Source organism: Caretta caretta, chromosome 4, assembly GCF_965140235.1.
Source record: "Caretta caretta isolate rCarCar2 chromosome 4, rCarCar1.hap1, whole genome shotgun sequence".
Lineage (NCBI taxonomy): Eukaryota > Metazoa > Chordata > Testudines > Cheloniidae > Caretta > Caretta caretta.
In genome coordinates, this window is record NC_134209.1 from 51,155,781 (window position 1) to 51,183,475 (window position 27,695).

At 39.6% G+C, this 27,695-nt stretch overlaps 2 protein-coding genes across 20 annotated transcripts in view; both read left to right on the top strand.

Moving 5' to 3' along the window:
* Positions 1-12,174, top strand: part of BLTP1 (bridge-like lipid transfer protein family member 1) — a 244,333-nt gene extending 232,159 nt beyond the window's left edge. For all 12 annotated transcript variants that reach the window (XM_075127633.1, XM_048847184.2, XM_075127624.1 and 9 more), the window contains 8 exons: positions 431-623; positions 861-1,075; positions 3,146-3,397; positions 3,836-4,039; positions 5,987-6,181; positions 7,170-7,304; positions 9,770-9,935; positions 11,447-12,174. In XM_075127633.1, the coding sequence (XP_074983734.1) occupies positions 431-623; positions 861-1,075; positions 3,146-3,397; positions 3,836-4,039; positions 5,987-6,181; positions 7,170-7,304; positions 9,770-9,935; positions 11,447-11,663 (1,577 nt within the window). In that variant the 3' untranslated portion in view covers positions 11,664-12,174. The remainder of the gene's footprint in view (positions 1-430; positions 624-860; positions 1,076-3,145; positions 3,398-3,835; positions 4,040-5,986; positions 6,182-7,169; positions 7,305-9,769; positions 9,936-11,446) is intronic.
* Positions 12,175-13,137: 963 nt separating this feature from the next.
* The window catches only part of ADAD1 (adenosine deaminase domain containing 1), a 34,151-nt gene continuing 19,593 nt past the window's right edge, over positions 13,138-27,695 (top strand). The window contains exons 1-9 of one of the 8 annotated variants that reach the window (XM_048847199.2): positions 13,138-13,601; positions 15,145-15,355; positions 16,980-17,168; positions 18,742-18,909; positions 19,674-19,742; positions 20,310-20,438; positions 24,466-24,589; positions 25,320-25,490; positions 27,312-27,541. In XM_048847199.2, coding sequence (XP_048703156.1) covers positions 15,157-15,355; positions 16,980-17,168; positions 18,742-18,909; positions 19,674-19,742; positions 20,310-20,438; positions 24,466-24,589; positions 25,320-25,490; positions 27,312-27,541 — 1,279 coding nt within the window. In that variant the 5' untranslated portion in view covers positions 13,138-13,601; positions 15,145-15,156. Of the gene's footprint in view, positions 13,602-13,863; positions 14,221-15,144; positions 15,356-15,376; positions 16,174-16,979; positions 17,169-18,741; positions 18,910-19,673; positions 19,743-20,309; positions 20,439-24,465; positions 24,590-25,319; positions 25,491-27,311; positions 27,542-27,695 lie in introns of those variants that run through there. The other 7 variants (XM_048847198.2, XM_048847205.2, XM_075127634.1 and 4 more) reach the window with 7 other exon arrangements.

Genomic DNA, 27,695 nt, shown 5'->3' on the forward strand with positions numbered 1-27,695 from the left:
GAATCTCACCTGCTGCACCCATTGTCCACTGGGCAAAGTTTGGCGGCAGGGGAGGGTGTCCAGGAGTCAGTTGCAATTCCCTGATTCTGGGATGGTTCTCTGCCTCAGGGCCAGGGCTGCTCTTAACCTGCACTGGCTGACTGTGGCCCCCAAGTATTCTACCAGTTGGAAACTGCAAGAGTACACAGCACTCCAATGTACCCTATAGCTCCTCAAACACCCCTATGCTAGGAACTGCAGGAAAGATGATGTAAGAGCTGGATATGTCAGTCCTATACCAATTTGGGGACTTCCCAATGCTTAGGACAGTTCAGTGGCTTTCCGGTCCCTTTCCACCACCAGAGTGGCATAAAGGGGTCAGGATACATTAGAGAATCTGGTCCCTTATTTTTAACATCTTGTATATCTATATTGAATTATTCTGTTTCAGCTCATATTTCTGAACATCCAAACCAGCAACCCAGTCACAAAATTCAGATTACAATGGGTTCTACAGAAGCACGTGTTGACTATATGGGGTCCAGTATCCTTATGGGAATCTTCAGTAATGCAGATCTTAAACTGCAGGATGAATGGAAAGTTAATCTGTATAATACCTTGGATTCAAGTATTTCTGATAAAAGGTAATACTACTTACTGTACTTAATGTTTCCACTGTCTAGTTCTGTCCATTTCTCTCATCCAAAAGAATAAAGTACATATGCTTTTTTCATAAAAGATTGCTAGATCATATCTGATGACAAAAATAAAATAAAATTAAAATAATGCAGGTTAGGAAAGTGAAAACAAGTCACTTTTTTGTATTGAATCAAATATAAACTGAATTTATGGTGAATATTCTTACTCTTTTTATATTCTAGTGAGATATTTGTCCATGGAGACTTGAAGTGGGATATCTTTCAAGTGATGATTTCAAGATCAACCACCCCAGACCTGATAAAAATAGGAATGAAGCTTCAGGAGTTCTTTACTCAGCAGTTTGATACCAGCAAACGGGCTTTATCTACCTGGGGACCTGTTCCTTATCTTCCTCCTAAGACAGCGGCTAATATAGAGAAAAGCTCACATGAGCAATGTATGTATTATAAAAATAAAAAGCTTAGTTATATAGTACCATTTATAGGTGAGATTTTTCAGAATTAGTTTCCAGTATTGCAAACACTAATGAGTGAGAGTAAGTCCCATGGAATTTTAAAGTATTAATATTAGTGTAACAAGATATCATGCTAAAGCTTCAGTACATCTGCCACAGATTTTTTTTGGCATGGATAGCCTATAAAAATAAAGTTCAGGGCTCTTCTTGTGAATATACACTCTTTTGGTAAATATAAAAGTAGAGCTGGCTGATAATTTTGTCATCAGATTTTTAGATGAAAAATGAATTTTCCACTAAAACAAAAACTCTTGTATTTTGAAAAACTTTTTGGTTTTGGGTTTTCAAAGGTTTATTTTCCTCTCCCCCCCCCCTCCGTTCCTTTTTCCAGGGGGAAAGAAGTGAAAAAGTGTGGGGAGGGGGCCCCAAAAAATTAAAAGCCTTTACAAAAAATTCAAATTAAACCAATGTTCATTTAAAATTTTTCATAAAAAATATTTAAAAGAAAAATATCAAGCAAAATATTTGTTTTTTTCCAAGGCTTTTTATGAAAATGGTATTCTATTTTTGACTAGCCCTCATTTAAACACTTTGATGTGTGAGGGTCCCATTTCTCCTAAGCAAACATGGAAGTTGTTAATGACCAATAAAGAATCTAGGGACTTCCTTACTACACAAGGAATTTTAAAATATATAGTATTTAAAAATATCTGGTGTATACCTACTTCAACATACTGCTAGTGCACAAGGCAGATAGAACAGGGAACATTTCATGTCATTTTAGTATCCCTCTTTTGATCCTAGAGCGATCAGGATGCCTTCACCGTACTCACTGGAATTCTGTATGTTCTAATAAGTAGCAGTTTTATACATCTATTTAGCCAACAGTAGTTATTACATTGATGATATTCAGTACCACAGTTAAAATATGTGGATGGTGAGTTTGGGACTGGGCGGGACAAGAAGGAACAAGTTATAAAAATCAAAGGAGAATACTATCATCAGAGGTCTCTTTTGTATGGTGTTCAACGTAATTTAATCCACTGATTACTATACACAGTATCTGCTATAGTGGAAATTGTATCCTGTAATTTTTTGGCCAGAGTTGCTTCCGAGAATAGGTACATAATATTCTTCGTGTTGTACGTTAATTTTTTGCATTTTTTTATGGAAGTACTTCCTCCAAACCTGCATCATTGACCTTAGTCCTCAGTGCTGCATTTTTTTCTTGTCTCTCATGTTACTGCTAAAGGTTATGCTATAGTGTGTTGGCTGTTGGTTTGAATAGCTCACATATAGTGACTGTGTTCCCCACGCATATGTGATCCTTGTCAATGATTTTGAGTAAACTTTTTCAGTAAATGTAAGGTTTATGCCCTTTTGGATAGCCCTCCAACTCTGATATATTTGGTTCATGTTTGTCGTCTAACTTTCTAACCAACCTTAAAGCTGTATATTATTTCTTTATTATTGCTGACTTTTTTAGACTATCCTATTCATTTTATGTAATTGTTGAATCCATTTTGACAGTTTGTATGTGTGGGTTGCCTTTCGGCTACCAGTACAATTTTCTGTATTAATCTTTGCTGCTTATTCTTATTTATTTGTAGTACAGTAATGCCTAGTGGTCCCAATCAAAGGTTGGAGTCCGGTTAGAGTCCCATAGTAGTAGGTAATAAGCAATTAAAAGACCTGCTATTTGGTCAGTTTTGTGAGACTTGTCTCCATGAAGACTAGCAGTAGCCACTGCTGGAGCCATTTATTTTCCTGTCAGACATGAACTTGGGCACCTCCTAATCTGAACAAAAGAAATATGAGTTTTATTGATATTCAAGTATGTTTCTTTGGATACTTTTTTTCATCTCCACCGTCTTTGCACATGACAAGGCTGAAGCAATTTAAGTGAAATAGACTGTATAAAGTTAGTATAGCCAGAGTCAGATTTTCAGTAGACACAGAATTCCAGCAGGCGTTTTACAGTTGTATCTTCCACTTCTGTAAAGTTCACAGTCATGCTTGAGGACCTTTCTATATTTGTGTTTTTTCCTCTAGTGCTGGATGCAGCGCATCATCGCCACTGGCCAGGGGTTTTGAAGGTAGTATCTGGGGGCCACATATCCTTATTTCAGGTTCCTTTACCAGAAGACGGAATGCAGTTTGGAGGATCTATGAGCTTGCATGGAAATCACATGACACTGGCATGCTTCCATGGACCTAATTTCCGTTCAAAATCTTGGGCACTGTTTCACCTTGAAGAACCCAACATTGCATTTTGGACAGAAGCACAAAAAATTTGGGAAGATGGTAACTAAAGCCTTAATGCATCCTTCACTTTAGAACCTTTTCTTGAACCATAATTGACCATCGCTAACCAAGCAAAGCAGCTTTCCTATACTTTGAATCAATATTGTTCTTTTCCCAAAAAGGCTTCTACATGTTTAAAATAGTGATGGTGTACCAGAGAGAATATATCGCCTCTTGCTTTGTCTGTTGCATAAAGGAAAACACCTAGTTGAGTATAATATTTGATACGTCCTTTATTTGAAGACTTCATTTTGCCAAAGTAGGAGGACAGCCTTCTTGTTCTGATAAATCTTTTCTGTCTATAAATAGGGTTTAGTTCTCCTATCACTTACCTTAACCTTATCAGTTTACTAGTATACTTGTACAAGTGATAGGAGGATCAAGCCCTATCATACTATTACTCTCTTCAGAATGTATATTTTTTTTACATTGACACAGGTTCTAGTGAGCATTCTACATATGTTGTACAAACACTGGACTTTCATTTGGGTCATAATACAATGGTCACCAAACCCTGTGGAGCCCTAGAAAGTCCTATGGCAACAATCACCAAGATAACAAGGCGCCGCCATGAAAACCCACCACATGGTGTTGCAAGTGTGAAAGAATGGTTCAATTATGTTACTGCTACAAGGAATGAAGGTTAGATTCATATTCATTAATTTCTGGCCTGATTGCCAATCAACTGCAGAACATGTTGACTTGAAGTTAAAAAGGGAAAAAGAGGAGTTGAGCTCAGAAGAATAGATATTTTATGTTTCTACAAAAGCTGAACCCCTATAATCCATACCTCACTTATTTGAAACCCCATTACTGGGTCATGTCCCCCAGAGTTTCACATAAGTAATGCTAGAATAAAAGTGAGTTTTGAACTTTAAGCAGAGGAGAGCTTTCACTTTAAAAGGTTCTCTCTTTTCCCCTCACCCAGGAAATCCAAGACAAATTGGAGTGGACTTTGGGCTTCCCAAAGATTGACTAACACAGCAAGACTCTTACAGATACTTGGATTCTATGTATGGGGCAATACAAAAACCTAGATAGAGTTCTGGCCCAGTTCTCCTTTGGCGCTACAAGTATCAGATCTCTCAGGCTTATCAGACTTTTAAGCACCATGCACTTAACAAGCTGTGCACACATGGATATTGTTTTGATCTTTAAGTGTGTAGCTAATACAGTAGAACCTCAGAGTTACAAACACCAGAGTTACGAACTGACCAATCAACCATACTCCTCATTTGAACCAGAAGTATGCAATCAGGCAGCAGCAGAGACCAAAAAAAAAAAAAAAATGCAAATGCAGTACAGTACTGTGTTAAACATAAACTACTAAAAGAAGGGAAAGGAGCTTTTTTCTTTGCATGATAAAGTTTCAAAGCTGTATTAAGTCAATGTTCAGTTGTAAACTTTTGAAAGAACAACCATAATGTTTTGTGCAGAGTTATGTACAACTTCCATTCCTGCAGTGTGTTTAACTCTAAGTTTCTACTGTAACTCAATTTTTCACTGCTTATATGCAGTCCTGGCTATTAAACATATGTAGCCTTATTGCAAAACTAGTTTATTTCCTGCTCAAAACAGTTTATCTACCGAACTTGAAGGTTCAAAGTTCAACCAGTTTTGGAACTATTCCTTTGAGTGGAGGGGTGGGTGCAGCAATGTGGTCACACTTATTATAATTGGGAATATATTATTAGTATCTTCACATTCAGTTTCCAAAATTAAGGTGAATGTGCTAAGTTCCAAGCATTTGAAAATAGGGGATTGCAACAAAGATTGTTTTGAAGCCTTAATTAAAATGGTGGTTTCTAAAGAAACCGTTAGAAAAAGTCTTGTATATGTATACTGCTTAAAAAAACAAAATAATTTGTCAGTCTTCTATCCATTCTTTAGATCACGTTCTTAAAGTAATAGAAAACATGAGTATAGTGAAGACGTATCAGCCCTAGCAGTCTCTCTTTAGTGAGGTAAAATTATCTGGAAGGAGTAAGGAGTACAGAATAATGCACCAAGGATGCTGTGGGAGTGATTTGAGACGTTACCCTTTCCTCTGAATAAATGTACTTCCTAGAGCAGCGGTTCCCAAACTTGTTCCACCACTAGTTCAGGGAAAGCCCCTGGCGCGCTGGGCCATTTTGTTTACCTGCTGCATCCGCAGGTTTGGCCGATCGCAACTCCGAGTGGCCGTGGTTTGCTACTCCGGGCCAATGGGAGCGGCTGGAAGTGGCAGCCAGTACATCCCTCAGCCTGTGCCGCTTCCAGCCGCTCCCATTGGCCTGGAGCAGCGAACCACAGCCACTGGGAGCCGCGAACGGCCGAACCTGCAGACGCGGCAGGTAAACAAACTGGCCCAGCCCACCAGGGGCTTTCCCTGCACAAGTGGCAGAACAAGTTTGGAAACCACTGTCCTAGAGTGTTCTCAGCCCAGACATTCTTAGGAGTGAGAGACTGGTCTTGAAATTGAAATACCATGTTGCAGTGAAAAACAAAACCATTATTAGGTTAGAACGTTTGCAAATCTGTCTCCTTAAATGCTGATAAGGCTTTTTAATAAAGATTGCTGAATTGCAGCATTTGCTGTTATCCATATAGAACTAAACCTGCTTCGAAACGTTGATGCTAATAACACAGAGAGCAGCACAACAGTGAAAAGCTCAAGCTTGTTAAGTGGATTCAGAGGAGGATCCAGTTACAACCATGAGACCGAAACCATCTTTGCATTACCAAGGATGCAACTGGACTTTAAATCCATTCATGTTCAAGAGCCACAAGAACCTTCATTACAAGGTGCAATGGACATCTTTTTCTTTTCCTTTTTTCTCGCTGTTCAAGACTATTACTTCAGTTGTGATCATGCAATAGTATGAGAAGATTTTACTTCACTGAAGTAAATGGTGTTACACTTGCATAAAATTGGTCTGAGAGAAGAATTAACCTTTGTATCCTAAAAGCTGACAAACTAATGGCTTTCTATGCAAGAAAATACAATCTGAGAACCAGCTCAAATTTTGGGATTTTAATCTAAAGATAGTTGGAGTTCTGGGTAGAAGGACACTGGCTTCTCCATTTTCTTAAACTAATCTAGAGTGAATTCTGATGTTAAATCCTGAGGCAGTGTCCCTGGACCAGGCACTGTTTGAAAACCCTTGGAAGAATAAAACCCTCACCATCTATGATAATTTTGAATAAATGGATTAATATGATTAATTTGTTGTGATATATTTTAGAAACAAGGGCCATTTAAAAAATGAGAATCCAGGGCAGGCATCTAAAATAAGTGACCTAACTTTTAAAAGTGCAGATACTTTCCAGTTCCTAATTTAGGAGCCTACCTTAGGTTTCCAATTTTTAAATCTTGGTCAAAATGGCCATATTTTACATCGGCTCTCATTATAGTGGTTAACCTTTCCACTGCTGCCCAAATAGGCATGTTTGACCTCCACGTCCAATAGTGTCCATTACAATTATACATGGAGCTGATAGAGCTGCCTATAGTTATGGTTCACTGACACAAATTGGGATCAGTATAGTTCCACATGATGGAATTCTCTTTTAAAAAATTTAAATTGCATTGGGGAAAAAAACTACATAGAAAGAATCTTAAATTTGCAAAGCTGGGCAACCTCAATTCTGGCCTTTCCTAATTTTTGAGTGCTTTGTCTTTGCAACATCAATTCTTTTAAGGTCTTTTGTGTAATATATATAGTGTAAAATTGAGACAGATTGTATAGATATCACACTTTACAATATGCTAAAATTACTTTTCTTTGTCCAGACACCAGTGTTAAACCAACGGTGGAGTGCAGTGTAGTAACTGAATTCACAGACCACATTTGTGTGACGATGGATGCTGAATTAATCATGTTTCTGCATGACTTGGTGTCTGCTTATCTTAAAGAAAAAGAAAAAGGTATGTGGTTTTAAAAAAAACTCTTTATGATGTAATGTAAATTAACCATCTTATATTAAGCCACTTATGTATGTATGTATTTTTATACATTACTATTAATACTATAAAGTAATTTTGTTTTGTTTAAATGAAGGCTTGCTTTTTACAGGTTAGGTTTTCGGAATGTTTAGTGTTGGTCTAATTCTGCTCCCATTAAAATCAATGGGACTACAAGTAAGACAACACTGAGTGAGTTTGAAAAACCTACCCTTACAGTGTAACTGAGATTACAGAGCTATGTTTTCCAAAGAGCACTACTAATGACTGAGGGCTAGTCTACACTACTGTGCTACATCTGCGTGGCTGCACTGTGTCTGGTGAAGATGCGCTCTCCTGTCAGCATATTTACTTCACCTCAACAAGAGGCAGAAGCTATGTTAACGGGAGACGCTCTCCTGCCAACATAGCATGGTGTAGATACTGCTTTAAGTCTGTGTAACTTTTCACACCCGTGAGCAACATAAGTTACATCGACTTAAGCAATAGTGTAGACAAGTGAGATTTGTTCTTATACAAACAAAAATGTCTGAGTCTTGCTTGGCTTGGAGTTTGTTCCTTGCTCTGCAGCATATCAGATGTGTGACCTGAGGCAAACTACTGGTACTTTATTTCTGTGCCTTAGTTTTGCCTTAATTTTGCCATATGTTTATTTTAACTTTTCTTTGTAAAGCTGTAGATCAAGGTGGACTGACTTAAATCAAGATGACTTAAATAACCAAGTAGAAAGTCTCAATTTAAATAATCGATTTTGTCACGTTTTCCATTTGTACTTTATTTTCTAAAGAAAGGTGCATTCTCACTGGTTGAGATAACCATTAAAACGTTGATTTGCAAGTAAATGGCACCTTTACAATAGATTTGGTACATCTCTTTGCTACCTAGGAGGGTACACTATAACTATAGTCATTTATTTAATATAGGTTATTATTTTTAGCTTCTTATTAATTGTACATTTAGTATGTTAAAAAATGGTGAATGATATATTGCTTAGTTGCTTATTTACTAGGTAATGAACTTTTTGCTCATGACTTGTGTCAAGCTGTAATAGGATGGTAACTGAAATGTAATTACATGCACAAAAGAGCATACAGAATGTATTTTTATTAAACAAAACAAGCCCTTAATAAGTACACAACATATTTTGCCATATTTATAAAGCTTGACCTCAAGTTACAATCAGGGAAAAACATCTTTCTTTATATAGAAAAGTAACCTTTAACTCAACATTTTTCATAGAGGCTCACGGATTCAGCATATTTATTTTTTATTAAAAAGTTTCAATAGATTATAATAAGTTTAGGCCTTAACTTATTCTTTATTAAATTCAATATAAACAGGTTATATTTTTAAAAAAACTTAAATTGTACTTTAAATAAGCAAATTAAATGATTTAAATAAAAATGATTTTTTTTAAATTATCGATTTTTATCCACTTGCAGTAAGTGAAAAATGCTACAGAAGATCTGTGTATTAGTTTATTAAATACCAAGTGCTCTAATCTTTAGCAAATGTAAACTAATATAAAAATACCTATTCAAATGTGTGTATTTCTTATGTATGGTGACAAAAATGATTGAAGGTAGAAAGTTAAAACCTACCTTCCTTGATCTCACAAAAATCTAAAGAATAAACAAACTTTAAAAAACTGATTAGTTTATAAACTGTTAACATTAAAACTTCATCTTTGTGTATGAGAACTTAGCGATAAGTGATGTAACTTACTTTATCTACGGCTGTCATCCCCCATCCGAACCTCCCCTCTCCCCTCCACATAATTGTTAGTAAAAGTCACAGATAGGTCATGGATGTCCATGAAATTTTATTTCCCCGTGACTTTTACTAAAAATAACCATGACAAAATCTTAACCTTAGTTATAGGCCTGTAATCCCTGCACTGGAACCAAGTAAATGCCAGGTATAGGACCGTATGGATCATGGGCAGCAAGCACTCCTTCCCTGTACTAAAGTTTAATAAATTTGCGGCCTGCCACATCATTCCATGAATGTATCTGCCCTCATTTTGCTGCTGTGTCCACATCAAGGTATTCCATGTGTTTGAGAGGTGAATTACAAATGTGGTGAAAGTCATAAATATGGAGTGTCTGGTGTGTGTGAAGTCCAATGTTTTGCACAGATATTTGCATTCAGTGTGAATAGTTTTTTTAAATATACATGCACAATAAACGTTATATTATTAAGGTATTTAAGGTTCATTAGACCTGAGGATTTTGAGAGTTTATTTTTGTGTGTAACTTGCTCTTAAAGGAGGTTAAAGGAGCTTAACAATTATATTCCTAATGCTTGTTGAAGTAAGATGTGTCCAAGATAAGAATGAACTTAGCACTTACTTTACTACCAAGTCCAAGCAAAGCCTTGAATAAATGCCCATGAATGAAATTTTACTTTTCCCCCCCACCCTTTTGTAGCCATCTTTCCACCTCGTATTTTGTCTACTCGACCAGGACAGAAAAGTCCAGTTAGTGTGCTTGATGAGAGTTCCACTGAGAGAGATGCAGAAGAAAGCATAACTTACACTACTGTAGACTGGAGAGAATTTATGTGCAATACTTGGCATCTGGAACCCACACTTAGGTAATTAGCAGGCTTATTTTGCAGTATATTCAATTTTACATTTATTTTGACTGAGTAATAGTATTAAGTGCAGAGACTATTCTTCAAACCACAGATGTTTCAATTTGATAGTTAACCTACTAATGGGATCTAGCCTTATGGAAGCTGTCACAGATTCTGCTTTGGCTGTTAGATGCTGATAGGAAGACACCTGCTACAGTATATGAAATGTCATTTGGTAACAAATGCTGGGTAATACCATAATTCACCATAGACAACGGTTGATCCGCTGGATCATGGTGTACATGTAAGAGATCTAGTCAGATGCTGAATGAATCCACTTACGCCTGACAAGTCCAATTCGAGAGTAGCCACTGGATAAAAGCACTGAAAGTTATACTGCTTAGAACTACTGCACATACAACAGCAAGGTTCTCAGGTGCTCAAAGTCAAGATGAAGCAAAATGCAGCTCATTAAAGACCACACATTAACTTGTCATTTACTTTTTTCTCCTATTGTTCAAGTAATCTTTAATTTCCAATTTAAAAAAAGAACTTAGAACCTTTCTTCTATTCTATCAGTATGTTTTCTCTTGAGAATGTAAGCTGTTGGGGTCAGGGATCTATTGGTTATTTAAATTTTTTAAATGTAAAACACACTTCTGGGGGCTATAAAAATAATTTGAGGCAGACATTCAAATGAGAAATGTCTCTTTCAAATATTCACTTTCTGTTGATTGTCAGCTAGTTAGATCCCCTGCTTTCTCTACTAATGTAATTTAAGAAACTCCCTTTTTCATGCAGGGAGGGAAAAAGGGGGTTGTTTTTTTTCCTCCATTTTCACAATGGGAATGGAACTATTAAGTATTTTTAAAAAGTTGTTATAGAATGAATGTAGTTCTCATTAAAAGTTGCCATATGGCTGATGAAACTTCCCACACAACAGAAGCAGGAACAGGTGTACAGGCACCTGCTGCCCTAAATATGCACTTCATCCTTGACCAACAGGAATCACTTCTGAGAACACGGGGGTAACTGTGTCATCTCCATGCCTCCTTCAGTTGTTGGTCTCTGCTGAGACTGCTAACAAGGGCACCAATTACTGCTAACCATAATGTTTTGATAAGTGAATACTTGCCTGCTAAGAACTGGACTGTGAGATGACCAACTCAGTCCACCCAGGCCAATAAACACCTATCAGATAACTATTTTTGGTTAATCATAACATGCTCCAAATTGACACAGGATCCAGAGATGACATATTACATCTGGGATCTCCTGAATCATCTAGTCCCTCCAAAAAGGTATAAATACAAAATTTATTTACATAAGTTAGCTGAGACTGAAATAAATGCCTGTCGGACTTTCACAGTTTAGAAGTAAAAAAGTTTGATGTGACAGTGCCAATGTTAACTTATGATGAAGGTTCTAGTTGCTATGCCTTACTTAAGGCTTAGTTGAGTTTTACACTTAACGCAGGGATTTAACCTTTTTGGGTTTGGGGTTTGGTTTTTTTTTTGTTTGTTTTTTAGATTAATCTCTTGGACTGGAAGAAAGATTGACCCAGTAGGTGTTGACTACATTCTTCAAAAATTGGGCTTTCATCATGCCAGGACTACTATTCCTAAGTGGCTTCAACGGGGGGTAATGGACCCACTGGACAAAGTTCTGTCAGTCCTTATCAAAAAACTTGGTACTGCTCTACAGGATGAAAAAGAAAAGAAGGGAAAAGACAAGGAAGAACACTGAAGATGTAATTTGTAACTAAACTAATTTTATTTCCATTCTGTCTGAGACTGATACTTTATTGTATAATAAGAATTTATTTTAAGTATGATTTAAAGAGAAACCTAACAGCTTTTTTGCTACTATATTTAAAACTTACATTGTAAGTGACTGTTTACAGTGGTATACGATACCATTCTGTATGTGGTAAAGTATTGCATGATTATGACCAATGTATATTCTGTGAAAGAATAGGTGAAATACTGTAAATCTGCTGTTTAGCATTAACAGTTTTATTATGTGCAATATGATTCCTGCATCTTTAAAATATGTGCAGATTAACTGTGAATTTTCATAACTTTCATTGGCCATAACACACACACACCCTTGTTAATGTGATTCTGTTAATGGCTTTTTTTGTCAATGTAGACTTGTATAAATTCCTGTATGTATATAATTTATGGAACTGTGATTGTTATAGTGCTAAAAATCATTTTAAGTTTGTTACACTTGTAATAAAAAACAGTAACTGTTATTATTTGTTTTTAGTTCCTTTATTCTCAAAACGTAGCAGTAAGAAGTGTTAGTGGGGCATGCTCGCCCATGTCCCCTAATTCAAGCATTGGAAACAGATTACATTACAGAGTTTTAATTGTACAAGTACTAGAAAAAAAGTTTGGAGTTTATAATGTCTTAAGCTGTAATGGAATGGGGACAGGCAGAGCTAGGGGAACAGCTATTAATAATGAAATAAAAAAATGACAGCCTATACAATGCAAATCTGAGAGTTTAATACAGTAAATAAAAATCTGTCTTCCACCCTCTGGAAGCCTATAGGAGCCTGTGGAAGCTATGATTTTTTTTCAGTCTTTTTTTATTGAATAAGACTTCTAACACTTGAACATCACAAATTACTTTGCTCCTCTCAGGATTACTGAGAACTTTATATGGTGGGGTGTGTGTAGCTTAACACTTTTGCTTGTATCTATTACACATTTTTAAAGCCCATTAGTCAATAGTGCCCTGTGAATAAAGTTCAAATTACATGTCTACATGCAAGCATAGCTGCACAAAAACAAAAATAGCTCTTCTGGCCAGTTGCCTTTGTAATGTGTCCTTCAATCACACATGCACTTACTCATCTAATGAAAGACGAGGAACTGTACCTTTTTATGTGGTCACTGTAATTCACCTTTCTATAGTATTTTTCTGTTAAATATTTGTTCTTTAAAATGTTTATTTCCTCTTCACATGTAAACCTGGGTGCTGTGGATATTATCACCTGAGCCGTCTGCAGCTGAAAACTAGGTCACTGTTGAGGACTCTTGTTCTAACTTTTCCCATGTACAAAATTGGGATTATTCTTAAAAGTCTCTAACGTGGGGCTTTCCCCTAGCGAGGCAGAGGCTGATGTTTCTTGCCGCAGTGGGTGGGGTTCGTTTTACGTTCTACTTTTTAAAGAGCCAGGCTCCAGCCACAGGAAAATGTCTAGACGGGGACCAGCGCCAGTAGCTGCGCCAGGGGCTGTCCCGTGCACACAGCAGGACCCAGTGGGCGCGGGAGAGAGGAGGCATAACGGCCGCGCTGCTGTCACCTCCCGGCGGCTGGGCTTTGGCGCCCGAGCGCACTCCTCCCCGAGGCCGGTTCCGACTCCCTGACAATGAGCGCTCCGAGGCCCCTAGAGGGGAAGGAGCGTGGCTGGGCGGGCGGGCGGCCACCGCAGGGCACGGTGCTGCTTCGGGAAGCAGAGTCCAGCTCCCGTGAGAGGCGGCAGGTGCACGACAAAGCACCTGAGCCTGGGGCCGCCCGCCCCATGGGGAGGGGTGGCCGCTGGCCGGTCATGCTGTTGTTGCGCCCGCTCAGGGCTAGAGGGTTGCAGGACGCTGGGCGGCCCGCTCAGACTACCCGCACAGCCGGGGGGAGGCGCGTTAACGGTCTCGATGTGGCGCGCTCCCCGGCGAGGTGAGGGATACGGAGACCTTGTGTGACCTAGGCCGAGTGCGTATCCCACTCCCCGTCCCCGCACTGAGCCGCCTCGAGCCAGGCCCGGCGGCACCACGAGCCGGCCCGGCGGCGGTTGGTCGGAGGATCACGTGATCTGAGGGCGAAGCCTTTTGAGAGACGCCCCCGGGCCCCGCTGCCGGCCAGGGAAGCGGACTCGGGGGGTGTCGGGTCACGTCACGCGCCCCTCTTTATTAGTTGGCCCGGGCACCGGTCTTGAGCAGACGCGTCGGTGCGGACGGAGGGAGCCGCCGAGGGGAACTTAAATCACTGCGGGGGGCCGCTCTCGCGGGAGACTCTAGTCCCCTCGCTCGGTGCAGGGCCCCGGGGTGGTGCTGGGGCAAGCCTCGGTCACGGGGCACGGCCTCGTCTTCGAGCCTGTGTCCCGGAGAGGGGGCTGCAGCGTGATCCTCACCTGGCGCAGCCAGTGGCTTGCGCTCCCCAAGGGAGGCGGCCCCAGTGCGCGCCCCTTGCTGCGCCCGCCCTGCAGCGCGGTGGGGCTGACACAAGCCCCTGGTGCGGGGAAACCGCAGGGAGTCTTGGCCGGGCGCTGCCGTCGCCGTTCTTCTCCAGTGCGCGGGTAGGTGGCATGGCGTCAGGCTGGGATCCCTTCCCACGGGAAGCCTGGCCCGCCGGGGGCACCTGCCCGACAGTGGGACAAAGGAACCTTCCCGTCCTGTTTGCCTGAGCCAAAGGGGCTAGAGCCTGAATCGGCGTGAAAGCCAGGCACGTGGGGCTCCGCCTTGCTGAGCCTGGGCAGCCGTGCTGGAGCTTCCGCTCCCATTGCTTTTGTAATCTAGGGTAGGGGTTCGGGTTCTCAACTTTTTTTTGTTTGTTTGTGTTTTTCTGAACAGCCCCCAGTATGCTATAAAAAATCCAGGGCCCTCCTGAGCCACCATAACTGGTTTTCTGCATATAAAAGCCAGGGCCGGCATTAGGGGTAGCAAACAGGGCAGTTGCCTGGGGCCCCAGGCCACAGAGGCCCCCACAAAACTACGTTGCTCAGGCTTCAGCTTCAGCCCTGGGTGGTGGGGTTCATCGGGGCCTGGCTTCAGCTGCACGTGGTGGGGCTTCAGCTTTCTGCCCTGGGCCCCAGCAAATCTCATGCTGGCCCTGCTTGGAGGGCCCCTCCCCCCACCCTCGAAACCTGCTTGATGCCCCCTAGAGGGCCCTGGACGCCTGGTTGAGAACTACTGATCTAGGGCACCTGGGACTCAGCAGAGCAGTTGCCTTTCAAATTGTGGCTGCAAGGAAAGGGGAAAAGTTCTTAGCTGACTGATAGCATTGCCATTGTCTCCCTATGTTCTGTTTTCCTCCCTTTTGTAAGTTTGGGTCTCAACTACTATTAGTGTGCTTTTGAATTTAGTAATTTTATTTATTAGCAGAAAGAATCAGGAGGTATGAAACATGTAAAACTAATTTGTGGGGAAATTTTCCAGATTTGCTAGGCTATGCTAATGTTCAACAGCCTTAAAAATATCTGTTGGCTAAATTTGGCTCTTAGGTAGGTGGAAAAATGGCTTGCAACAATGACTGGTTTCAAGGTTCCAGAGTACCCAGTTTTGCTCAGATGCTAAAAAAGAACTTACCCACTGAACCCCCTCCTCAAGTCTCTCCTCAGCCATCTCCACACTCTGTGAATATGGGCCTGATGTTTTCATCTTCTGAAAATTACAGCATGCCAAATTCAGCATGTAATGTGACACAAATCACAGGTATTGTCTTTAAGTTTATTAAGCTGATTTTCTTCTAAGAATGGCCTTTCAACACTCGTACAAATAGCTTTGCAAAACTGTAATGAAAATTAACCTGCCTAGATATGCCATCTACTTGCTTTTTACCAGGATCATTCATAATGAAAAATATTTTACTTACCGATTGAAAAAAATAACATTGAGGGCAAATAAAAAAGTTAGAACTATTAACTTTAATTTTTATCTTTTTATTCTTGTACATGTCAGTAAAACATATTATTTGACTGTTTCTTAATTATTATCCAGCAGTGGTGTAAATAAAGAGATGCAGCCTATTTAGATTTTACATCACGTGTAACATCTATGGAATTTGTGTATATAAACTGAGTGACTCTGCAGGTGGAAGTACAGGGAATTTTCATCTTAATAAACTTGGATAACTATAAACACTTTTCAGAAATAGCTTTTCTGTAAAAGAGAAGTGTAGAATCCTCATCTTTACAGCCCTCTAAGCTAATGCTATCTCTCAGCTGACTAATCTGCTCTCTGCCTTCATCCCAGTCTCTCTTGCATTCGGGTAACTTCTACCTGGAACCTGCAGTTGAGGATCCATGTGGGTGCAGGGGTCTGCCCAGCTAGCGTTCATTCTTTCATCAGGTCTATAATGTGTACACAGCACTTCATATAAAGTGCACCAACATGTATATAACCTGCTTTGTGTGCATCATCTTTTGTAGAAAAAGCTGAGAATTTTAACTACAGTTTTGTTTGATAGTAACAGATTCCCTGTCCCCCGTACATATGTAACTTTTGAATGCGGGAGTTCAAGATTTTAGCAGGTAGTCTTATTTCTGAGTCTTTTTTGTCTATCAGTATGTTTATTATAACTGAAGAGGAACTCTGCATCTGTATAATTTAGATGCAGCATTTATTTTATGTGGCAGGTGCTTGTGTGTATTTGTGAACTGAACTTAATAATATTTTTGTGCCTTTTTGGAGAAAAATGTTTCTCCTGTGGTTAAAGCTCAAAACATACTTGGATAATTGGGCAGTGTCTTGCTTAGGAAAAGTAATCAAGTTTAGATCGGGCTAAGATAGCCCATGCTAAAGTCCAGTCTTTTTTCTAGTGTAGATATGGGGTAACACCAGTGCTGTATCCTAGGCACCTGCATGATCCGTTAAAATGGACCTGAGGGCCCATGGCGTGAGGCAAAAACAATATTATTGCCTTTTGTGATACTGTAGTAAAGAACTATGGATTGTGCTTCTGCTATTTTTGTACGCCATGAAACAGATTTTTATGTGTTAAATCAGATAAACAGGTAATCTCTGGAAGTCCTTATTTCCCTGGAAATTATGGCCTTTGGTTCTGGGTTTATATGTGACTGGGTTTGACTTCAGAGACTATCAGGTTTACTAGTCAAGGAACAAGCCCTAGTGCCTTTAAAGGGGTAGGCACTAACATTTACAGGGTTACCAAAACTACTTACAACCTCTTCCGTTAGAATTAAAATACAAATTGCTTAATCTTCCAGGTTGCCGTTGTTGAGATGCAGCAATACTATTCTCACACTTTCATTTTACTTTTGTATATTGCTTTTAGCTTAGTACACACTAACATCTTAATTTAACAAATATATTTTAGGTCATGTTTCAGACTTGCTATGTTCCAGAGCAGCCCATCCACTTCCAATCACTTCACTTCTTCCAAAGAAAATACCAAAGGAGTTTATACTAAAATATAAACGTGGGGAGATGAATCCAGTATCTGCCTTGCATCAGTTTGCACAAATGCAGCGTGTGCAACTAGATTTGAAGGAAACTGTTACAACAGGTAAATGAGAGTGTCCTTGTTGCCTCATGAAGTTGCTCTGTATGCAGTTGGTGTAACTGGCTGATACAGAAACTAATTTTTTTTTAAATGTTGGTTGCACTGTGTGTAGAATTAACAGCTATTTTTACTATGCCTATATCATGCCTTCATGTAATCCAATCAGTGGTTAATGTGGTCACTACAAAATCAATTACAGAAAAGGAAAAAGCTCTCACCTTGGTCTTTGAGTACTTTTTTCAGGTACTTTTTAGACCATTAGTTCTTATAGTATATGTCTACACTGCAGTTAGATACCCCTGGCTGGCCCATGCCAGCTGACTCAGGCTCGGTATAAGGGGCTGTTTAATTGCGATGCAGATGTTCAGGCTCAAAGTGGGAAGATCCCAGAGCTCAGGCTGCAGCCTGCGCTCAAATGTCTCATCACAATTAGACAGATCCTTAGCGTGAGACCCACGAGTCCAAGTCATCTGGCATGGCCAGCTGTGGGTTTTTAATTGCACTGTAGACATACCTATAAGCTGTCATTCTAATTATAAGCAACTTTATTTACAACTTGGCTTTCTAAATTTGTACCAAATATGAGTTAATATTACGCGACCTTGAACATACTCATTTCGTGATGTGTAATTTGCATCCTCTCCGCTTATGTGTTTTGGGGATGGTTCAGCTTGATATTTGGTCACAGTGGACCTGCATCTGTATGGAGAGTTTAATGCTTTTTCAGTGCTATTCAGTTGAATCCTCCCAGACTGAATCAGATATGGTGGGACTATGCAGGAAGTGAGCCAGTCAGTGAAAGATCCGTGTCCACCCAAGGCTAACTTGGTTAACAGATCAAACCATGGCAATGACAGGAGGTTGTCCTGTCATGTGCAGTGCAGTGCAAAAAGAGATGGAACCTGACCTTTTGAAGGTCTTGTTTTCATTGGGCTCTCAGCTTACTAGGAAGTAATGTGTCTGTTAAACTAACCCAAGAGGAAAGCTGAGATATTGGCAAACTGGAATTCTATTTTTTGACACAGACTTTGATGTTGGGAAATACATTTTCGGAAGTTTTACCATAAGCCCCCTTTTTCAGAAGTGACTTGAGGACTTAGGAGACTTAGTCTGATTGAAAGGCTATAGAATTTAGGCTCCTATATCACTTTTGAAAATGGAACACAGGCTCTTGAGTCTAGGTGTTCTTGAAAATTTTACTCTTAATTTCTCTCTGAAGCTCAGGTCCCAAACATCACACCACTACTGAGAAGTAGAAAAATAGCCTCATTTTACAGAAGCGTTGAATGGCCATAGTTTTCACTAAAATCAAAGGCACTTAAGTGAAGGCACTAAAATGAAATGCCTAGCATCTCTGAAAAATTGGGTTTTTCATTAATGTGTATAAATCTATTTATGAATCTTGGGTGAAAGGTGAAATAAGGTATAAAATATAATTCTTGTAAATGTAAAAAGTAGTTTGGATTTGTTAAAATATCTTGGCCTTATATTCATCTGATTTTCCATAATTATAAATGCACAAAGCTAATGAATACATTAAAATAAAATTCTAACTGTATACGGCTTCTTTTTCTAGGCAACGTCTTGGGGACTTACTTTGCTTTTTGTGCAGTGGTAGATGGAGTTCAATATAAGACAGGATTGGGGCAAAACAAAAAGGAGTCTAAATCAAATGCAGCAAAACTGGCTCTTGATGAGCTACTCCAGTTGGAAGATACAGCATCAAAGGTTTTTGAAAGTTCAGGTAAATATTCCAGTAACATCTCTACAATAAAAGTATTTTTAAAAATAAATGTGTAGAGTAGCTTTGACTAAACACTCCTGCATCAGTGTCTCTCTGCCCATTCCAATGAATCCTTCCAGCAGAGTTAATCGGTTTGCAATCCTTAAATTTTCCCTTTCCTGCTCTTGTATTTTTAAATGCTGCTTTCAAGGTTCCTGCTATGTACAAAGAGGAGAAAACAATAAGTTAACCCTTTAAGCAGTTTCTTTTCTGTAGAGTCTTCCATGTTATTACAGCTATTCTTTCCAGTAAAAAATTATTTTAAATTTTGTTCATGGTCTTTGACTTCTTGTATTGGAAGTCCTATTGCACTAAGTCACTGCTTTGTGAAGAATTCAGTCATTACAACGTTGATCTCCTGCTTTTTTGAGACAAGGACTTTATTAATAATCTTCTGTCCTCACGTGCTATAGCTTTGAAAGAGAGCAGTACTTTATAGAATGTGGACTAATTTAGGGGAACTAAATTAATTGTGAAGTAGCTTATTTTTGTTCAATGATAAAACAATTGACAGATGGCAAAGTGTGAATTTAAATTATCCTGATTGTTTGAGGGTCTTCCTATTTCTATTTATGTAACTTGAAAAAATTGTTTCCAATAACCTTTTATTTTGGGACTTTAACTAAAATGTAACTACTCTACTGCTAGAAACACTAAATGACAATGAATGTTTTAAAGTCTTAAATGTTTCCCACAGTTAAAACTTTCTTATTTTAAATTTACAGGTCCTCCCCAGATTCCTGCAGAACCCATAGTTTCAGCTGAATCGATATACATGTCAAAGATGCCTTATGGTAGGAAATCTATTTTCCCTCATAGAAAATTAAATTGGAAAGCTAACTGATGTCTTTACAGAGTTGTATTTGGTATTCATTCCTGCCAACTTAGTGATAGCTATGAAAATATTACTACGTGGTTCATGCAGGGATGTCTCTGCTTTAGTAACACTAATCTCCCAGGGACGTCTGAGGTAAGAGTGGTGTACCTGTCATATAGATGGATAAATACACAGATGAACTTGCTTAAAGTCAAACAGTGAGTCAGTGGCAGAGTTGGAATTAACATTTCTGTCCTCACGATATAAAAGGCTATGTCTAATAGATTGCATTTAGGGAGCATACCAGCATAACTTGCTTGAGTTTTCTTATTCTCAATTCTTCATATGCACTTTTAATTTTTAAATTAAAAAATGCCTATTGGCATTATTTAGTATGGATTAGTGAATGTACTGAATGACTTTATCATATGTTCAGTTTTGTAGCTTATCTGAATGGTTGACATTGCTTATTTCTGTTTTTTCCTACAAAGTTGTATTTTGCTGGTTTCTACAGTATTTTTTCTTTTTAAATTATTTTGTTCAGTAGAGAGAAGGCATCTTGTGTATGAAAAATTTTCACGAGTTGTCAGGGAAACCTTTAACAGTCTGGCTGCCAAATATCCTGAGTACCAGAGTTGTAGAAATTCACTGGCTGCTTTTATAATTGAAAAAGGCAAGTCTATTTTGAATGTTCAGTGTACTTGTATGAAAAAACTCGTATTTGTAGGGTGCATATACCAAAAGGGGTATTGAGCATAATATAGCAATGTAGATTAACCTGTATAGTAGCCTAATAAATTGTATAACCAGCAAACCATACTCCTTTTGACGTACCATGAAATCATCTATAAAAAACAGAACATAATTGTACTTCCCTTTTAAGGATATTATAAATATAGATTTGTACGCATTGAAATGGAAAGCATTCCATTATGTTAGCCCTCACCAGAAAAGATGAAAGATGCAAGCCTTCTCAAGATTGTTGGGGTTGAAACTGCTTCATAATCTCACTTGTTCAGGCTTACTTTTCATTTTGAATTTTCAGATGGCAATCGCAAGAAATTATTTGTTTTGTTATATGCGTTTCACTGGGAGGTCTCAATAAATTAAATTTAAAGGGTTGCTTCTCAGGATAACACATTTCATAGTTGAAAGCTTTACATCATTCATTATAGCACCTTGGGGTCCCTGTTTTGGGCTGGGAATCTATTGTGCTAGGTCAGAGGTGGGAAAACTACCGCCCGGGAGGCTAGCCCCCGGCCCCTCCCCCGCTGTCCCCCCTGTCCAGCAGCTACACCACTGCGCAGACAGCTCAGCTTGCGCCCACCCACCTCCCAGGATTTCCAATAAGCCTGTCCTGCTGCTCTGAGCGGCCTGGTAAGGGGGCGAGGGGTGGGGTTGGATAAGGGGCAGGAGGTTTCGGGGGGCAGTCAGGGGACAGGGAGAAGGGAGGGTTGGATAGGGGGTGGGGTCCCAGAGGGGGGGCAGTCGGGATAAGGAGTGGGGGGTTGGATGGTTCCGGGAGGTCTGTCAGGGGATGGGGGGGGTTGGATAGGGGCAGGGGACAAGGAGCAGGGGGGGTTGAATGGGTCAGTGGCTCTGAGGGGGGCAGTCGGGGTGGGAAGTGGGACGGGGCAGGGGCCAAGCTGTTTGCAGGCACAGCCTTCCCTACCCAGCCCTCCATACCATTTCACAACCCCTATGTCGCCCTCGGGCCAAAAAGTTTGCCCACCTCTGTGCTAGGCGCTATACAAGCACAGAACAGATATAAGCCTTCTGGGGCAGGGACTAATTGAAGTAAATTCTGATATGAAGTAATTGGAGCACACTCACTGGACCAAAGTTAGACAGTACAGAAAATGCGGATAGATAGATATATGTTCTTTGAAATCATAGGCCATGTTGTGCAGTAGATGCAGCCTACAATGACTTTCAGGGATATCACCAAATAAAGTACCATCTGTGATGGGATCCCCATTTGTGGGACTTCTGTGCCCCCTTAACTCTCCAGCCTGTGCTGTCTGTCGCAAAGCTTTGCTAGGACAAGCAGCAAACCCCACCAGGTGCTGTTATCACTCAGCACAACCACATGTGGAGCCCCACACCCATCTAGATTTCATGAATGCTCCCAGAGCCACTCATGAATCACAGAGAGAGGAACCAGCAAAATTCCCCGCAGCTTCCAGCATTGTACCTCAGGAATATACCGTCTTGCACTGCTCAAAACCCTTTCTTGAGCAATGCAAGTTTATTAATTGGTTCACCACTTCAATGAAAAGTGGATATACACCGGCCTTTGTAAACCTGAGCAGATTTACCAAACGCTTCAGGCAAACTCATTGGTAAAGATAAACATTAAAACAAGTTTATTGATGACAAAAGAGAGCTTTTAAGTGATTATAAATGATAGGCAAAAAGTCAGTAGTTACCAAAAGAAAATATAAGCCTTCAGTCTAAACCTTAACCTTTATCATGCTAGACAATATTTAGGTCAAGCAGTGTTCTGACCCAACTGGATCTTCAAGTCCTTAATATACAGGTTTGTCTCTTAAACCTGGGCCAATCTCCTTTGTTGGAATCTTCAGCCTTCTGAGCGTTCTTGTTGCTTGCTGCGTAGGTAGTGGGAGGAGAAAAGGCAAGTGCATGGGGCCACTGTGTTCTGTTTTATACCCTTAGTCTATGTGCTTGGAGAACATAAGTCTAGGCATGTCTGGTGGGCATTGCTGAGTCACCAGGCAAGGCTGAGCAATTCCCCTGGTGTGGCCTTGTACAAGTGAGTCATTGCATTGTAGTTCCCTTGCTGGACAATGGCTGTTGATGGTTGTTTGATACTGCCCAGGTGTTGGCTATCCCCCTGGTTATTGTCTTTGGGGAGCTAGTATCTGGGTGCATCCCATACCCACAGCATATTTTAGTGACAGTCATACAACACAATTCTCATAACTTCATAAGCATTAATGATATACGTAGTTAGAGGGAACAGTGGGTTTCAGCAGATCATAACCTTTCCCATGATATCTCACATATCTTTATATGAAATATCACAATTATATTCAAATGATGAATCTGGGGGGTTGCAGGATGCTCCCCCGAGGTATAGTTGTTAGCTAGCCAAGAGGTCCTGAAGATGTAGAACACTGTACAGAAGAATAGACTGACTTCCGTGTATTTAGAAATGAGAAGTTACTTTTGACAATAATCAGTATGTGAGGTGCCATATTTGTATTGCTTTCCAATGGTCTTTTTTCCATCTTTGGGGGTTGCCTTATTCTGCTCTACTGATGGAATCTGCAATTCATGGAAGAGGATACTATAATTCTCACGTGCCTTATCTTTCTGCTACAATGTTGGACCCTAGGGCATATTTTTAAACTCTGGTGTTACCATATGTTAACAACAAGGTCAGGGAGTTAGGCGTGGGAGGTTTTGCTGAGATTCTATCTGTAATGGGGGAGAGCAATGTTGACATCATCTAGGATAGAGAGAGGCAGTTGCAATGATCTTAAAAAGGGGATTAACAGGATGTAGACAAGTTTTCAGAGATGGAGAGAAAAAGAAAAGAATCTTTTTGGCAAGGCAAGGAGAGGAGGACAAAGTAGTAACGCAAAAAAGATTGAGTAGTGGGGTGAAATAAAGGGAGAGCCAGATATACTGCAAAGATGCCAACTTGGGGAATGGGGAGGATGGTGGAGTCCTGCCAGTATGGAGAAGGGAAGGGAAACCATGAGCTTTGTTCTTATCATATTGATCTTAAACTGATGGGACATCCTGAAGGAGACATCACCCAGATGGTTGTGGATGTGGTAATAAGGAAACCAAAGTAGTGAAATGGGCTTGAGTTGTCACTGCAAAATTAACAAACTCTGGATGAAGCTCTGAGGGGCAGCAACAGAGGAAAAGGGAGATGATACACACTGAAAGCGTAGCAAAGGAGATTGAAGGAGAAGAGAGGTATTTGAGCATTTAACGAAAACCCTTGGAGGTGAGTTTCACCGAGATAACGGTAAGATCCAACTGTGCTGAATAGAGTTCAAATTAATCTCTGTACACAGAGTACAATACCATCCTTTTGTCTTCCCCTGCCTCGTACTTAAGTTAGTGCCTAAGTCATCTGCACCATTGATACTCACTGAGCCATAGATCTTTTTTTCTGTGCCTTGAGGTAGGCAAAGTTGGTGCAAGCTGTAACTGCACTTGATGCATTTATCTTGCTGTCACTTAGCAGTCTGAGTTGAAAGAGTTAAGGGAGTCATCAGTCTCTCTCAAGATTTTTAAAAGTCCCCCACAACTATTTCTTCTGATGTCTCTGTGGAAACGGAGTAAAAACTACTTCTCTCCCTTCCAGAAGAGCAGAGTTCTGAATTCTTCTCCGTTATCCCCTTCAGTTTACAATTTGTCAAGGACTTACAGGGTCAGTGATATACCAGGACTTTAAAAGTATAGTGGTCCACAGGTGTGTAATGAAATGTTTTTAAAATATGCTCTAAATTCTTATGGTAAAGAGGTATTTATTTTCATTTACCAATCAAATTTCCACCGATAATGGTGGCCTCATAAGATTAAATCACTCTTCTCTTCTCCCCTTTTACACTATAATCAAAAATGGAATCCTTTTAATTCCTCCTTTAAAAGCAGTTGCTTTAAAAAGATGGGATCCTTCAATCAAATGAAACTACTTGTTAACTACTTTTTCTTTTTAGCTGGACAGCATGAAGTTGTTGCTCTAGGCACAGGAGAATTCAATTACAGTCAGTGCATTCATCATGGTGGGAGAGTGTTGCATGACACTCATGCTGTTGTTACTGCAAGACGCTCTCTGCTTAGGTAAGAAGATGAGTACGTAAACTAAGAACTGCAGACAACCGTTTTGATTAATCTAAATATTGATGTCAATGCATTTTGTGAATAGTAGTTTTCTATAGTTAGGGCTACTGTTTGGGAGGTTTATTAACTTAATTTTTTTAGCAATTTTTGAGTTTTATGGTGCTGTCCAAAAATTGGGGCTTTTGGAGGGTTTTTTTTTCTGTATGTAGTATATTACACAGCTTTTCTCATTACAGTAATATTTACTCTTAATAATGTTGTTCCCTAGTGCACTTCAACATAGTAGTGTTGCAAACAGTACTAAGTAAAAACTCATCAAGGAACCTTTAGTGTACACTAGCAGGGTCTACATGGGCCAGTCAATGTGTGGCATTAGTGTTCTTTAGAAATCACACCCCTATAGTCTGCATTACTGCTCTGTGTAGACAAGTCCTCGGATATAAGTAACTGTTCTGGGTGTTTTTCCAGTGTTTGGGTAGTCACCAATTTCTTTTTTGTATTGAATGGTGTTTTATTGGTGTCTGTGGATTAAAAACAAGTCAGAAGCCTTATATAGAGAATTTCAGGTTTCTTTACTAGATTATTTATTCAGATCTTACAGATGTGCTGAATAAAATAGTTGTCTAAATGCTCAGCAGCTTAAAATGAATTTAGTTTTTTATACAAATATGCTAAGTCTTTTAAAGTCTGCATATTTCAACATTTCTTGATCTATAACACTTTGTTGTAGGTATTTTTACAGGCAGCTTTTGTTGTTCTACAGTAAAAATCCTATTATGATGGACAAATCCATATTTTGTATGGAACCAGCATCAAGCCTGCTCAGTATAAAACAAAAAATAAATATTTTTCTCTACATGAATCAGTTGCCAAAAGGATCTGCTCAGATAAAGTCACAGTTGTAAGTATGAGTCTTCAAATCTAACAGATGCTTATTCAGAGATGTAATAAGATACTTAAATCTTCTATTGAGAATAAATTAATCTTCATCATAGTGAGGAGCATACATAGCAGGACTATAAATCAGATGGTATGGAAAAGTTGAGGTTTTGGGTTTATTTGATAGAACTGTGTTCAAAAATATCTTGATTCTGTAACTAATAGACTGACAAATGTGTATTTTGGAGCTTTTCCTTTTATATGTACACACTAAAATTGTGTAGTGTGACGAGAAAAGAACTGTTTTCATTGTATGACGTATTACTCGACCGTGGTACTTAAGACTGTTGTTGCTGGAATGTTAATGTTGACTGCTCATACTTTCAGAAATTCTTGGAGTTTAAAATAGTCCTTTCAAGCTAAAGTTAGAATAGACTTCTAGGGAGTCACCCGAAGTGGAGCCCTCACAAGGAAACTACTTGAAGAGGAGGATACTCACTTTGTCGATTTCTTCGAGATGTGTGCCCTTGTGGCTGCTCCACTACCAAGCTCTGCTCCCCCTTGCTTTGGTGTTTCCTCTGTCAGACTTTGTGGTAGAGAAGGAACTGAGCATGCACAGGCGAAATGGGCGCTACCAAAAAATGATTAAAGATGCAGGGTGCATGCGCACCTGGAGTGGAGCACCCCAAGTGAGATACACCTCAAAGAACTCAGGTTACTACACAAGGTGAGTAACCTCTCCTTCCTTTGAAACAATAGTTTGAGCTTCTCATTGAAATCTGCCATTTGGTGGTCTCTGACAATATTTTTGAGGTGTCTTGATCTTGAGGCACGAGATTGCTTAGATACTAGCAGATGGCTTTTGTCCCAAATCCCGTCAGCATGGAGAGCTCTTTGGATAGCATATTTAAGTATAGAAAGTTTTGTTTGTTGCAATAGTAAATAGCCCAACAAAACCATGTGAGATGGCTTCATGTTGGACACTTGTGTAAGTATTCCTATGTTGGCAAAACGTGTCGCTTTATTAGCAGGTTTTAGTATGCTTTTCTGAGAAGAAATTAAGATAAATGGTAGATGAGCAGTGCTGCCCGCAATTAGTGCCGCTGTATGCCTGCCACACCATGGGTTGGGTGGCTGGGGCAGTATGCAGGACCTTTAGCCCAAAGTCACAGGCCTCTGCTGCCTGAGGAGCTCTCTAAGCTAAGAGCATTACTAAGGTCTTTTCTGTTTGGAATAGCCACTAAGAAGGAACATAGCATACTAAGCCAATTTTACATCTGTTTTCTTCAAATATGTCGGAGCGTGAAGGTTTTTTAACTGTTGTCTCAAATGAGTGGCAAGTTTGCATCTGCTTTCATGTGGCAAACATAGCCTCCAGATAACTTGCAGTCAGATGCATAATGTAGCAATAGTAGCCTACTTGCAGTAGAATTTCAGTTTTGCATGACTAGTGATGATTAGGATTTTGAGACTCATTAGGCTGAATTACTGCTTCCTCTGGTCAATTTGAATAGTCAGTAATATAGTTATTTATAAGAAAGTAGCTTAAGTCATCATATTAAACCTTTTATGTCTTGGACACTCCATTTGGAGGGTTTGGGGTTTTTTTTTGTTGTGGAGGAACAAGTTCTATGACTTTGCATTGCATCTAGAAAACATTGACATAGCAATCTAGTAATGAAGTAATTTGGCAGTATAAGCAGATTTTGGCATTTTAAACCTTGAAAGGTAATGAACAATGCTTGTCAATTTTGTTTCTTAGCCGTCTTTTTATATATATATTTTTTTTTAAAGAAAATATTTTTGTTGGACTTCATTGCCTTTTCTGTAATCTTTATTTTAGACGTCTCAATCCAAATTCTGTATCTGCATTTGAAGCTAATGAAGAGCTTAGTCTCCATCTTGCTGTGGAAGGCAAGATTTACCTAACTGTTTATTGTCCCACGGAAGCTGCTAGCCGAGTAAACAGCATGTCAGCTAGTGACAAATTAACCAGATGGGAAGTGCTGGGTGTCCAGGGAGCATTGCTAAGTCACTTCATTCAGCCAGTTTACATCAGCAGTATACTTGTTGGTAAGCCTTCCTTTACTGATGTAAAACAATCATTGCTTATGCCCTAACTTTCAGCTGTGGTATTTCATTCTGGTTACATTAATAAAAATTCTAACCAAGTGGAATATAATGCTTTATTTTAAAATTTGTTTTGAGTTTTCTATACTTAGTTTTC